The sequence below is a fragment of the Engystomops pustulosus genome, chromosome 7 (genome assembly GCF_040894005.1).
Source record: "Engystomops pustulosus chromosome 7, aEngPut4.maternal, whole genome shotgun sequence".
NCBI classification, from domain to species: domain Eukaryota; kingdom Metazoa; phylum Chordata; class Amphibia; order Anura; family Leptodactylidae; genus Engystomops; species Engystomops pustulosus.
This window is the reverse complement of record NC_092417.1, coordinates 165,288,749-165,302,766: the sequence shown is the minus strand read 5'-3', so window position 1 is coordinate 165,302,766 and position 14,018 is coordinate 165,288,749. Positions and strand designations below refer to the sequence as shown.

At 47.1% G+C, this 14,018-nt stretch overlaps 1 protein-coding gene across 42 annotated transcripts in view; it reads left to right on the top strand.

Annotated features, from left to right (window-relative positions):
* MADD (MAP kinase activating death domain) overlaps positions 1-14,018 on the top strand; it is a 76,227-nt gene that overhangs the window by 30,072 nt on the left and 32,137 nt on the right. For 23 of the 42 annotated variants that reach the window (XM_072118712.1, XM_072118731.1, XM_072118730.1 and 20 more), the window contains exons 4-17: positions 2,279-2,582; positions 3,419-3,550; positions 3,733-3,846; positions 3,932-4,012; positions 5,561-5,617; positions 7,846-8,018; positions 8,935-9,170; positions 9,256-9,412; positions 9,713-9,816; positions 9,895-10,088; positions 10,884-11,143; positions 11,792-11,940; positions 12,684-12,785; positions 13,082-13,114. In XM_072118712.1, coding sequence (XP_071974813.1) covers positions 2,279-2,582; positions 3,419-3,550; positions 3,733-3,846; positions 3,932-4,012; positions 5,561-5,617; positions 7,846-8,018; positions 8,935-9,170; positions 9,256-9,412; positions 9,713-9,816; positions 9,895-10,088; positions 10,884-11,143; positions 11,792-11,940; positions 12,684-12,785; positions 13,082-13,114 — 2,096 coding nt within the window. The remainder of the gene's footprint in view (positions 1-2,278; positions 2,583-3,418; positions 3,551-3,732; positions 3,847-3,931; positions 4,013-5,560; positions 5,618-7,845; positions 8,019-8,934; positions 9,171-9,255; positions 9,413-9,712; positions 9,817-9,894; positions 10,089-10,883; positions 11,144-11,791; positions 11,941-12,683; positions 12,786-13,081; positions 13,115-14,018) is intronic. The other 19 variants (XM_072118746.1, XM_072118744.1, XM_072118745.1 and 16 more) reach the window with 3 other exon arrangements.

The following is a 14,018-nucleotide window of genomic DNA, read 5'->3' as shown; positions in this document are numbered from 1 at the left end:
AGAACACAGGACGCACACTCCAGATGTTTCATGATTCACAGTCGCTTTCTCAGACTTTTCTCCTCCGGTCCATCCGTCTAACGACATAACGGACACGGGATCAGACGACTTCTGTAGCGACTCCTCTACACACGATTCATGTTGTTTTGCTGAAGCTTTCCTTTTATAGGAGAAAACCTGTGATTCATCTCCGTCACATCCTTATAATAAGAAACATTGTGTCGCTATGAATAAATACGCCCGCGTCCCCCTCGTTTCCAGCGTTTGCTCCAAGGCCACACAGAGGAGAGCGAATAATCCACAGACGTGGCCAATTATCATGACGCATCTCCGCGTATCATCCAGACGTGACTAAGCCCCGGCTATTGTCCAAGAGAGTCTTTGTTAAAGGGAACCCCATAAACTCCCAGCCCCCTAAGGTAGGGGATAAAATGTCTTTTCTAGAGTTCCCTCTTATGAGAAATCTGACCCGTCTCCCTATAGCATCCTGAAACATGGTTCTGGTGTCATATGAAAGACAAGAATCTCCTCTTTTGGGGAAGGTACAAATTGTGGTTCTGTGAGTTACAGAACCGGAGATAAAAGCGGTTGGACATCTGAGATGCAGGTAAAGCTCCGGGTCTTGCCTGTTTATTGCCTGTATCTCCAGTTCTGTAGCTCACAAAATCACAAGCCTGATGCGATCTGAAAGATGAGATTCTTGTCTTTTAATATGAAACCAAATGTTTCTAAGTGTAATGGATCCTTTATAAGGTAAGGGCTCTAAATGACACTATGACACTCCCCCTGTGACTTGTCTCAGGCAAAAAGTGACTCTTCTTTGCTTAATTTCCTATGTTTTGGAGGAGATTTTTTAATAGGTAAATTGGTGAGATTTCACATAAAAGAGGGGACTGTAGGGGGCTAGATGGGGTAAAGTCTGGTGATTGGATCCCGTTTTAAGTGCAAAGCATAGTGTTAACAGTGGTGTATATGGTCCTTTACACCCTTGGGGCAGTTCATGTAAAGCAGAATAACTCTACTTCTAATTCCACTGCGAAATGAAATTGGGCATAGAGTATTGGCCCTCACCAGACTTGTATTGTTTGCCACATTAACCATCTATCCATCCATCCAAGTACACTAAGTTGGTGATCGTGATTCATAGGCTGGGACATATTGGGAGTCATTTACTAAGGGCCCGATTCGCGTTTTCCCGAAGTGTTACCTGAATATTTCCGATTTGCGCCCATTTTCCCTGTATTGCCCCGGGATTTTGGCGCACGCGATCGGATTGTGGCGTATCGTCGCCGGCACGCACTCGACGGAAATCGGTGGGCGTGGCCGAACTAACGATTCGGAAAAACCGCCGCATTTAAAAAAAGTGTTGCGGGACTTGCGCTTACCTTCCCCAGGAATAGGCCGGTGAACTTCAGGGCATTCCAGCGGGCCTCGGGGAACTTCAGCGCAGCAGCGCCACCTGGTGGACGTTGGAGGAACTGCCTTAGTGAATCACCGGAAGACCTGAATCCTCCGCAGAGAACGCGCCGCTGGATCGCGAATGGGCCGGGTAAGTAAATCTGCCCCATTGCTTCAAACTCTACTCGTTATACATCCCAACTCTTTTTTTAATAATTTTATTTTGTTTTATATTTTACACAAACATTTACAGTAACATAGACTCGGCACGCAGGCCGATTGTAACATATATCACAAAGGTCGAACACAGCAGTTCTACGACTCGCACACCAGGAAGTTAGTTGGATATATTCGTTTTGCTCAGATAGGAAATGTATACATCAATACAGAAGTCGCTATTGAAGATTCTATCAGTCAGGTACAATCGGTGTTATACCCTAGGGCTGAGTCCCTAAACAGTGTATCTTGTTTTCGTGCGAGTTATATTGCATTTGTCCCCCTAGCCAGGCAAACCCCAATTTCTTAGCGTGCCCCTAAGCTGTTCCGTCAGGTACCATTGTGTTAGGGAAAAAGGCTGAAAGATGGTGCATGAGGAAACCCTTCCATCTCCTGAACAGTTTCCCCGTCAGTTTGGACTTTGCTCTCTCTGCTTCCAGTTTCTCCAAATGGAAGAGTTGTGTCATTTGTTCCAATACTTTGGACACCGAGGTCCATCTGGACTCTTGTCAGACACATGAACCCCCGGCCCAGCTGAGTGTGCATGTGTTTTCCATTAAGAGCTTGGTGTAAGGTTTCTGGGATCTGGCGCTGTTGGTTTCTCATGTACTTGTGCACCTTGTCCTATTGAGGCTCTTTATCACTTGTCATATTTGTCTTCCAGAGACACCATGTGGAGGATCTTCACCGGTTCTCTGCAGCTAGAAGAAAAGTCTAACGTCCTCCTGCACGACTTACGGGAAATAGAAGCTTGGATTTACCGTCTGCTCCGCTCTCCCACTCCGGTCCCCGGTCAGAAGAGGGTCGATGTAGAAGTCTTACCGTTGGAGCTGCAGCCACCCTTGACCTTTGCCCTTCCTGACCCTTCCAGATTCTCTCTGGTGGATTTTCCCCTGCACTTACCCTTAGAGCTTCTTGGTGTGGAAGCCTGTTTGCAGGTCTTGTCCTGTATTCTGCTGGAACATAAGGTATTGGTCATTTTTATTTTTTTATACTTGGGTTCAGTTGCATGTTATCTATCTGTTATAGGGGGTTCTGTTCTCTAGTGATCACTGGGGGTCCCAGCAGTTGGACACTTGGCGATCAGCTTGCTATTCCCTATCTTGTTGATAGAGTATTACTTAAAGATGACCTTCCACTTGTGGCTGCTTTACAGATTCTGGGGCACTTTGAATTTTCTTTGTGGCCCCTTTGGTTGCTCAGATATCAGTCCTGGTATCTGACCATTGTAAACCTCTCCAGTGTCAGAGAGGAGGTTCAGGAGCAGACAAGGGGGCGTGTAATACTATTATTTTCTCGGTGTATCAGTTTCAGGGAAGATTATCATAACACGCCCCTGCCCTCCTTTTCGTCTCCAGTATATCCTCTCTGATAGTGGAGGGGATTATTATGGTCAGGTACCAGGACTGATATCTTGGTAACAGTAGGGGCTAGAAAGAAAATTCAAAGTGCCCCTAAATCTGTGTTGCAGCCCCCCACATTATGGTGTGGTTTTTCTCCACATGTGAGGTGGTGAAAGATCCTCTTTAAATAGTTTTTAAAACTCCTTTAAGGTCTAAAACACGTCCGTGATCGGTAGATCAATCACGGACCATGTGCTGGGCAGTTTTCACAGACTAAGCACAGTGTATTGTATCCTATAACACTATGATGCCACTGTCTTGTCCTCTGCACTGTCTTGGGTCCGTGAATCTGTCCAGCAAACAGGCCCCCCCCCTTCCTGGGGCCATGTGTATTACCTTTTAATGGATTACGCTGTTGTCCTGGTACTTTTAAATTCCGATCTGATCTTTCGTGTTTTCAGGTGGTTCTGCAGTCCCGAGACTACAATGCATTGTCTATGTCGGTCATGGCGTTTGTATCTATGATCTATCCACTTGAATACATGTTTCCTGTGATCCCTCTGCTGCCTACCTGCATGGCCTCCGCAGAACAGGTAAGACGTGCGTGTGGTGCCATGTTCCCAGCTTCCTTCTCCCTGTCTGCCAGTTCATCTTGGCACCTAATTTGCGCAGCGAGGTCCCTAATCTGCGCCCTCCCATTCCTCGTTCACTGTTGCTGCTTGTATTAGTTCTTATCAGATCAGGAAATATCAGTGACAATGTATTTATTGTTTAGCTGCTCTTGGCACCCACCCCGTACATCATAGGAGTTCCCGCCAGCTTTTTTCTCTACAAGTCTGACTTCCGGATGCCGGACGATGTGTGGTTGGTAGACCTGGACACCAACAGGGTAAGCCCGTCCCCTCTTCATCCTCTTTTATTGCATATACACAAAACTTAATACTGAATATATTGAATATATTCTATGTGCACAGGTCGTGGCCCCCACCAACGCAGAACTGCTGCCAGTCCTCCCAGAACCGGAGGCTTCAGAACTGAAAAAGCACCTGAAACAGGTGACCCAGGGAGCGCCAGGGATGTGGCCTACAGATTCCCCAGATGACCCAATTTATATAGTTTTTTTTTTTTTTTTTTTTTTAGTACTTTAAGCTTAGATTGCTCAGATGTTGTTATATATCCTATTTTTGTATTTCTGTATCCTAAAAAAAAATTGTGCAATCATTTTCTATCACTTCTGGGGTTCTGTTACATTTGTTCTTTTGTATGACTATATCTAACTCCTAGTATCAAGCAGCTGCCTCATGCACATTAAGCTTGTCTCTTTCTTTCCCGTTCATCGTATCTTGCGGTGTGTGTCCATCTTTGGTTTATTTTATCTGTAAGGGTCCAAAATGTGTCTGGCTTCATTTCATATTATGTCTGTTATGGTCGTTTCTGCTCCAAGACTGAGTAAGAGGTGTATTCTCATATTGATATACCACCCTATTTTAGTGGGAACATGTGACCAGGTTTTACCCCAGCCTATAAAACGTCCTTTCTAGAATCCCCTCTTTTATCCCCCTCGACCCCAATCAATAATTTAGCAGTGGTTATGACGGTGGGTGCACGTACACAGTAGTGACTGCTCGGCTCCCTTCATCCACTAGAAGGCAGCAGGACATGTGACGTCACAGGAAGTCCAGAGTCCTGCTGCCTGGTGGTCACATCCTCCTCACCTCCCAGCAGTGAACCCCAATCTTTAATAGAGTAAGTAAAATATGGGTGACCTTGATAGAGTCTTCTATGTACACGGTTAAAGTTTAGAATTAGTGGTCAATCACTTTAAGGCTCTGCCCAACTCCATAATAAATTTGGGGTTATGTCTTGTATGACATATGATGGTGTTCGGATTGATTGACCGGTGAAGACAATACATCAGTAGTAGAACTTGGCCGAGTCCCTTATAGATCATCATTTATCATGCGAGTGCTTATGATCGGTCAGATATTTATGTCCTACAGTGACAGTCAATCTTGTAAGACCCCTTTAAGGGAAGCAAGGGGTTAGGTGAGCTCTGACCATACAGATATAATGTGGGTAAAGTTGGCAAAGAATTTTGGATCTGTTTAAGATAAAAAAAATGGAAAGATAAGTACATGTTTTAAAGGGTTTTCCGTCCTCTGTATATTGATGACTTATCCATTGCATGGATCATCCATATAAGGTCAACGAGGGTCTAACATTTTAGAGACCCCCCTTTTATAAGAGAACTGGAGGAACAGCTCCATTCTCTGTATAGAGTCAGAGCGGTGCAACTGCAGCCCCGCTTCCATTCAAGTGGATACATCCTCAATCTATATGTTACCTGGAAAACCCCTTTAACATCTCTTTTTAACAGTGATTTTTTTTTTTTTTTAACATTTTATTGTTGCTAAATCTTTAATTTTTTTGCCCCCTCCCTCTGGAAAGATAAAATTGACAACTTCTTTTCTCTGTTCTGCCCTCATTTTCCTCATCTGTGTTGAGTGATTCTTAATTTTCTTCCCTCCATCTGTCTCTTTGTGCTCATGTTGTCCGTCTTGTCTCTGATTGGCCGCTGGTATTGTCATGTGACGTCCTCTCAGTGTCTGCACAGCATGTCCGTGATCACGCAGCAGCGTCTTCTCGCCTCCGATAACAAGGTTCTTGCCGTTCTTTCTATTCTCGCACTTTTTCTTTTTTTATGTTTTATTGATGTGTAGAAAAAAAACACAATTATTGAAACCAGATCGTGTTCTGTATTGAACTCTTTATTGTGTTTTTTTTTTTCTTTACACATGGGGTCGGCAGTATTGCTTCAGCTGCTGATAACGTCATCCGTAGGTTTGTTTTACAGAATATGAACTTTGAGTCTTATGATGACTCATTGGGTTTTATTGGAGGGAGTTGTGGGCATGCTCTGTGACCTATTCAGGGAAGCAAAGGAGGTCCGTGGCGATCCCCATCTATTGTGCATGAGATGCAATGTTATCCATCTATATCTTCTTCCACATCCATTTGGCTGTCTGGAGCCCTAGATGGGAATCCCTTGGCGCCCTAGATGGGAATCCCTTGGCGCCCTAGATGGGAATCCCTTGGCGCCCTAGATGGGGAATCCCTTGGCGCCCTAGATGGGGAATCCCTTGGCGCCCTAGATGGGGAATCCCTTGGCGCCCTAGATGGGGAATCCCTTGGCGCCCTAGATGGGGAAACCCTTGGCGCCCTAGATGGGGAATCCCTTGGCGCCCTAGATGGGGAATCCCTTGGCTCCCTAGATGGGGAATCCCTTGGCGCCCTAGATGGGGAATCCCTTGGCGCCCTAGATGGGGAATCCCTTGGCGCCCTAGATGGGGAATCCCTTGGCGCCCTAGAGGGGGAATCCCTTGGCGCCCTAGAGGGGGAATCCCTTGGCGCCCTAGATGGGGAATCCCTTGGCGCCCTAGATGGGGAATCCCTTGGCGCCCTAGATGGGGAATCCCTTGGCGCCCTAGATGGGGAATCCCTTGGCGCCCTAGATGGGGAATCCCTTGGCGCCCTAGATGGGGAATCCCTTGGCGCCCTAGATGGGGGAATCCCTTGGCGCCCTAGATGGGGGAATCCCTTGGCGCCCTAGATGGGGGAATCCCTTGGCGCCCTAGATGGGGGAATCCCTTGGCGCCCTAGATGGGGGAATCCCTTGGCGCCCTAGATGGGGGAATCCCTTGGCGCCCTAGATGGGGGAATCCCTTGGCGCCCTAGATGGGGGAATCCCTTGGCGCCCTAGATGGGGGAATCCCTTGGCGCCCTAGATGGGGGAATCCCTTGGCGCCCTAGATGGGGGAATCCCTTGGCGCCCTAGATGGGGGAATCCCTTGGCGCCCTAGATGGGGGAATCCCTTGGCGCCCTAGATGGGGGAATCCCTTGGCGCCCTAGATGGGGGAATCCCTTGGCGCCCTAGATGGGGGAATCCCTTGGCGCCCTAGATGGGGGAATCCCTTGGCGCCCTAGATGGGGGAATCCCTTGGCGCCCTAGATGGGGGAATCCCTTGGCGCCCTAGATGGGGGAATCCCTTGGCGCCCTAGATGGGGGAATCCCTTGGCGCCCTAGATGGGGGAATCCCTTGGCGCCCTAGATGGGGGAATCCCTTGGCGCCCTAGATGGGGGAATCCCTTGGCGCCCTAGATGGGGGAATCCCTTGGCGCCCTAGATGGGGGAATCCCTTGGCGCCCTAGATGGGGGAATCCCTTGGCGCCCTAGATGGGGAATCCCTATAGATCTTGTACCACCTTATCTAAACCTACCGTATCTGCAGTTACATAGACATGAATGAAGCAGCAGGCATGTATTCACATGGGGCGCACTTGCAGACCCCAGTTTTTGTGGTCAGTCCTTAATTATTTTTAATCCTATAAAGGGCTATGCGTAGAGGTGGGATTTTTTCAGACATGACCTGACTTAAAGCATATCTTCATAGTGTCTGTCTTTTTGGTTTCTGATGTCACATATATAGATGAATGCACCTGATGGTCGGGATCGGACGCCTGATACAGGCATAATGGCAGCCGAATAGCCAATCCGGCAAATTGACTCCCAAGCAACTAGCCATGGCTATGACTGGCCAAGCGATGTCCCTGTAGACAATTATAGCCATGACTAGTTGCTAGGAGCGTCAGTTTGACGGATTGGCCCTTTCGGCTGCCAATATATCCCGGTTAGGCATCCGTATCTGACCATCGGGTCCACTAATCTCTTGTTACATGTAGACCATGCAAGCTTGGGGTCAGTAGAAAAAGTTGTAGCTGGTTACAAAGGATATGTGGGTTCATAATACAGACATGTGGAAAGCAAGAAAAGAGTTTTTCCTAAAGATGGTAATAAGTTGATAAAGTGACTGTGTTTCCTTCGTGTAGGCGCTGGCTAGTATGAGTCTCAACACACAGCCCATCCTGAACCTGGACCGATTCCACGAGGGGTCAGAGGCGGCTATGCTCCGACCTCACAGCGACGCACAGGGGACGCCCTCCACAGAATTCAACCCACTGATTTATGGAAACGATGTAGATTCTGTGGACGTTGCGACACGGTAAATTACTTCTTTTTATAATCCGGACTTCATTAAATGGGATGGAAACCTGATTAGCCCTATGTATTCTATTATACAATGTGATACTCCATTATACTGGGAGTATATAGTCCTCTTCTCTGTATAATCTGGTTTACAGCTCTTACATGATGCTGCGCTAGAGGAAAGTACAATGTAGCCTTGTCTTTTGTACTCTATAATTTCTGTGACCTTAAAGTGAACTTTTTGCTCTGTTATATAAGATGAGTATGTGAATGAGGGAGAGAAGCTGAGCTCAGTGATATAGGAGTTTATATGGCTTGTAGCAGAATTTTTTTTTAAAACGAAATGAGTCCAGATTACTCCGCCTACACACAGTGATTGACAGGGAGAGTCCTGATTACCCTACCCATACACAGTGATTGACAGTGAGAGTCCTGATTACTCCGCCCACACACAGTGATTGACAGTGAGAGTCCTCATTAGTCCGCCCACACACAGTGATTGACAGTGAGAGTCCTCATTAGTCCGCCCACACACAGTGATTGACAGTGAGAGTCCTCATTAGTCCGCCCACACACAGTGATTGACAGTGAGTGTCCTCATTAGTCCGCCCACACACAGTGATTGACAGTGAGAGTCCTGATTACTCCACCCACACACAGTGATTGACAGTGAGAGTCCTCATTAGTCCGCCCACACACAGTGATTGACAGTGAGAGTCCTCATTAGTCCGCCCACACACAGTGATTGACAGTGAGAGTCCTCATTAGTCCGCCCACACACAGTGATTGACAGTCCTGACCAGGGAAATCGCATATAATATTTATATGGAGTAAATGATTTAGAATCTTCTTTGCTGTTTAGAGGAAATTCCACATTCTGGTTGCTCTAATATTCTCCCTGATTCTATCTCTTTTCCATTTTCCCTTTTCAGGGTCGCGATGGTCCGGTTCTTTAACTCTCCCAACATGTTACAAGGTTTCCAGTTTCACACCCGGACTCTACGCCTCTTCCCTCGGCCTGTGGTGGCTTTCCAGTCTTCTTCCTTCCTGGCTTCACGTCCCAAGGCTTGTCTCTTCTCCGAGAAGCTTTCCAAAACGCAAGCGGTGGAGTTCTTTGCGGAGTGGTCTCTAAACCCCACTAACTTTGCCTTTCAGAGGATCCACAACAGTAAGTCCCGTTCTGCCTCCTTCCTCTACATCGGGCTGGTTCCTGCTTTGTATGACACCGTTTCGCTTTTTACCCCTCTATACAGATATGTTTGACCCAGCATCTATTGGGGACAAGCCTAAATGGTACGCCCACCAGCTACAGCCCATCCATTATCGCGTATATGATGCAAATTCCCAGCTGGGTGAAGCGCTCAGTGTCCCAATGGAACGGGACAGTGATTCGGATCCGACTGATGACAGGTCCGTTTTTATGTTTTGTCGTAACGGTAAATTGTTGCAGGCCCTAAAGGTTGCTTTTAAACGGTTAACTCTCAATGACAGGGGGCATTAGGTTTTAGGTAGAATTAAGTATATTAGTCCTGTCCTCTAAAACCATTCCACTTTCTCATGTGGCCCAATGGGAAAATGAATTGCCCTCCCCTGCCATAGACTGCCTCTATTCCATTGTGAAATGACTAAGTCATGGAGGAATCCAGCTTCTTATTTTGTAGTGTGCTCCTTGCTTTGCATGTCCCCTAATGACCTGCGTTATCCTTGCAGTGGAAGTGACAGTGTGGAATACGATGACTCCAGTTCTTCCTATTCTTCTCTCGGAGACTTTGTCAGTGAGATGATAAAATGTGACATAAATGGGGACACACCAAGTGAGTATCTATGAGGACATGTGATGCAGAACTTTCTGTATTGTTGAGTTTAGCCTCATTACATAAATAACCTTTTAGATGTAGACCCTCTAACACACGCCGCACTGGGAGACGCAAGTGAAGTGGAGTTTGATGATTTCCATGAGTACACGGGAGAAGTGGAGGAAACGGCGCCTGATAGCGAGAACTCGCCCGATAACAACCAGCCGCGCTCCGGCTCCAGCACCACCGCCAGCAGCAGCCCCAGTACCGTCATCCATGGAGCCAATACAGTAAGTGTAGGCTCATATCATTGCAGGGGCTTAGGCCGGCACATGTGACATCGTTCTGTTCACACAAAGGATTTTGGAGTGGAAAATAAAAGCTGTTCAGGATTCTGCAAACAATTTTTGATTAAATTGGATTTGCCGGCCAAAATCCGATTTGAAAATTGGTTCCTTTTTTTCCAGCAGAAATCTCTGCAGATTTTTATAAGATGTCATAATTTCCCTTGTGTCCTAGGCCTACAATACAGTATTTGGATAAAAATCTCTATACAATGCTAATGTTTTAAAGGGGTTGTGTGGTCATAGCATGTTAGGCCCCACAGGATAGGGCCTAACTTGCTGAAAGGTGGGGTCTCAGTGATGGGACCCGCACGGATCACTAAAACGGGAGTCAGTTGAACCTCCATTGCACCCCAGATGACCGGAGCTGCCAGTCATGCATGCACAGGCTGCTCCATTCATTGTAAAGGCGCTGCAGAGATGAACAGAACGGCCTGCGCATGCGTTACTGGCTGCTCCAGTCCTCTCGGGTGCAATGGGGGTACAATGGACACATTGACAAAATTCCTTGTGAATTGTGTGGGTCCCATCGCTGAGACCACCACCGATCAGCAAGTTTGGATAGGGCCTAACTTTCTATCACCAGAAAACCCCTTTAAGGGTATAGGCAAACATGTCACGACATTTTCTGAATGATCTTTCTATTCAACCACAACTATACAAGACAATCACATACATTTCTGCATGTGTACATTCATTCCAATACAGAAGTATAACATAGTCTTGTCTTCACTACTGTAGCAAGAATCTGCAGATTCGACAGAGCCTGATGAGAAGGTTTTGGGGGTCCTGCAGAATCACCTACCTGCTTTGGCACCCACCTTCAACCGGCTTGTTATGGAGCGACGTGAGAGCGAGGCGTCTGTCGGCAGCGAAGCCCGGAGACGAGAGTATGACAATCCATATTTTGAGCCACAGTATGGATTTCCTCCTGAGGAAGAGAACGAAGACCGGGAAGAAAGCTATACCCCAATGTTCAATCAGACGGTCAATGGCACCCGGTAAGATCTGTTCCCAATTTTAGGAGTCAAGGAAGTGGCGATGAATGGAATATGATGGGGAAAGGTCAGGGGTCTAACACCCAGAACTAGAGATGAGTGGATCTGCCATTCTCGCCCTGGGTTTGGCAAATATGTTGCCGGACTGGCTCTCGAGGGGAGTTGATAATCATAGACATTACTAAGTACCTAGGGGTGTTAATTTTGTTGGCTGTTCAGTTCGTTTGCCAATCCAGTAATGTGTCTGGGTCAGGTGGCCGAACCAGAATGGGAACGGCAGGTCCACTCCTCTCTACCTGGGACCTATATCTGTCTTAAAGGGGTAACTGCTCCAGTGTGTACTGCTTCTACGTCATCGACCAGTAATGTTACAGTCATCCAACATAAGTGTTTGCAACTCGATCCCTTTTAAAGTAATGGCACTGAGATGCAAAACTCACCAGGCTGATGGATCACCTAATAATCCAGGAGAGCCCCTTCCATGCAACCTAAAAGCAATAAAAGTCACAGCCCCTGGGCAGTTGGGGTCCTGCTATATTAATAAAATCATTTACCCCCTCTCTAAGGTGTGATGTGTATTAAAGCAAATCTGGAAACCTCTTTTGTAGATTAAATTTTTTTTTGGTTGCATCCCCTTTCTTTTTTTCTCAGCTCCCAGAAGCCTCTTCTACGTCCTAATAGCCTGAAGCTAGCAAACGAATCTGACGCAGAAACAGATTCTCGAGGGAGCTCGCCTACCTCAACCGTGTCCAATAACAGCAGCAATAACGAAGGCTTTGGAGGGATCATGTCCTTCGCAAGTAAGTGTGCCATGGGGGAATGATGTCCTCTATTCTGGGAGATTCAGCAAAAAATACTTCTTTGACAGCTACATGCAAATGACCTATAAGGGGTCGTTGGGGTGGAAAAGAGTCATGCTGGGCTGGGATGTCTATCCCTGGCATAATACACGCCCCATTTCATCACAAGTTTGATGAATGTGGCTTATAGTGATGTGCTTGTTTTATGGGGAAAGCTGGAAGGGGGCTTCTGTGACTCTTCTCCACCCACATGACTCCTTAGATCATCAGCCTTAAAAATTCTTTGTCTCTGAGTCATGCTGGAAGCCTACCAAAGTAACCAGTAGTCACAGGGCAGCCCCTTAGAATAGTCAGCCATCACAGGGATGTCCAACAGAGTAGCCAGTAGTCAACCGTACTTACCTGCTTGCGCTTCCATAGCCTCTCCAGTCTTCCATGGCTCTCCACTCTCCTGTGTGAGGATGCTGGCAGCATGGCACATTACTGCGCTGCCAGCGTCTGGGAGATTGTGCACACAGGTGTAACTGTACAGCGCCTCTTTTCCGACTAAATGTACGTGCGTCTCAAAAGATGCATGTACATTAGATTATTAAATTACAGAAATGTGAGCGGAGTCTCACTTTTTCTTTGGCGACGCCTGGTATGGTGATGGTATTGTAAACCCTCCCCATCTTTGTCTTTGGGGTTGTGCTGTTTCAGCCTCTGAATATGAGCTTCAATGTCTATTTCTTTGCCCCTTGCAGGTAATCTATACAAGAGTCATAGTAGTAGCTTCAGTTTGTCAAGCTTAACCCTTCCAACCAAGGGCAACCGAGATAAGGCGACTCCATTCCCCAGCTTAAAAGGTAAGTGCTCCCTTAGTTATAGGAAAGTCTTCCTTACAGTAAGGTAAGTGCTCTGTATAGTACAGAATAGAAATCTGGACAAGAACTTTCACGACCGGGTGCGGTAAGTTGTTGGTATGTCTGTGCAGTGTTTGGGTATTGGGCGGGGGAGTTATCGTTTCCCATGACCCACCCCATCGTATCCATCTCTCTTCCACTGCTTTGTAGAGTGGGGGTGCAGTGTGATCACCGACATTTGTGCTTCATCATTACCTTATTATTTTATTTTTATTTCAATTACTGCATGCTCCTCCCAGGTCAGCAAGAAGTGGCTGGCGAATTGGGAAAAGGTTAGTATGTGTTCCGGGGGGATCTTTGGAAGCAACCAAAGATCGCCTCAGGTGGAGTGTCGCTTTGTGTGCTTGTAGATTTTGCTATTGCTTGATATTATAGGGGATACGTGGCTTACTGTATAATCCACAGGATTTGGCAGAACAGCACAGGACTCTTCTCTAAGGGGTTTGCCTTGTTGGCTGATATTAATAATCAAAATGGGATATTTGGAAATTCCTATTAAAATGTCTTTTAAACGGTTGTTCTTTGCAGAGTAGGTGATGGCTATCCCTCAACTCCTTCCTATGTACAAACTGGTTTTCTTGTACATGTATTCATGGGAAATGGCCCATCTCTTTGGGAAAGATAGTTAGCTATAAATGAACTATGTCTGCGGACTCCGTGGTGCCAGCCCTCTCCTCGGACTCCTTTGTGCGCGGCCCCCTCTTTCTCCCGTATTCCCTAGTGCGCATCCATCTCTCTCTCCCGTATTCCCTAGTGCGCATCCATCTCTCTCTTCCGTATTCCCTAGTGCGCATCCATCTCTCTCTCCCGTATTCCCTGGTGCGCATCCATCTCTCTCTCCCGTATTCCCTGGTGCGCATCCATCTCTCTCTCCCGTATTCCCTGGTGCGCATCCATCTCTCTCTCCCGTATTCCCTGGTGCGCATCCATCTCTCTCTCCCGTATTCCCTAGTGCGCATCCATCTCTCTCTCCCGTATTCCCTAGTGCGCATCCATCTCTCTCTCCCGTATTCCCTAGTGCGCATCCATCTCTCTCTCCCGTATTCCCTGGTGCGCATCCATCTCTCTCTCCCGTATTCCCTGGTGCGCATCCATCTCTCTCTCCCGTATTCCCTGGTGCGCATCCATCTCTCTCTCCCGTATTCCCTAGTGCGCATCCATCTCTCCCCGCCAGGA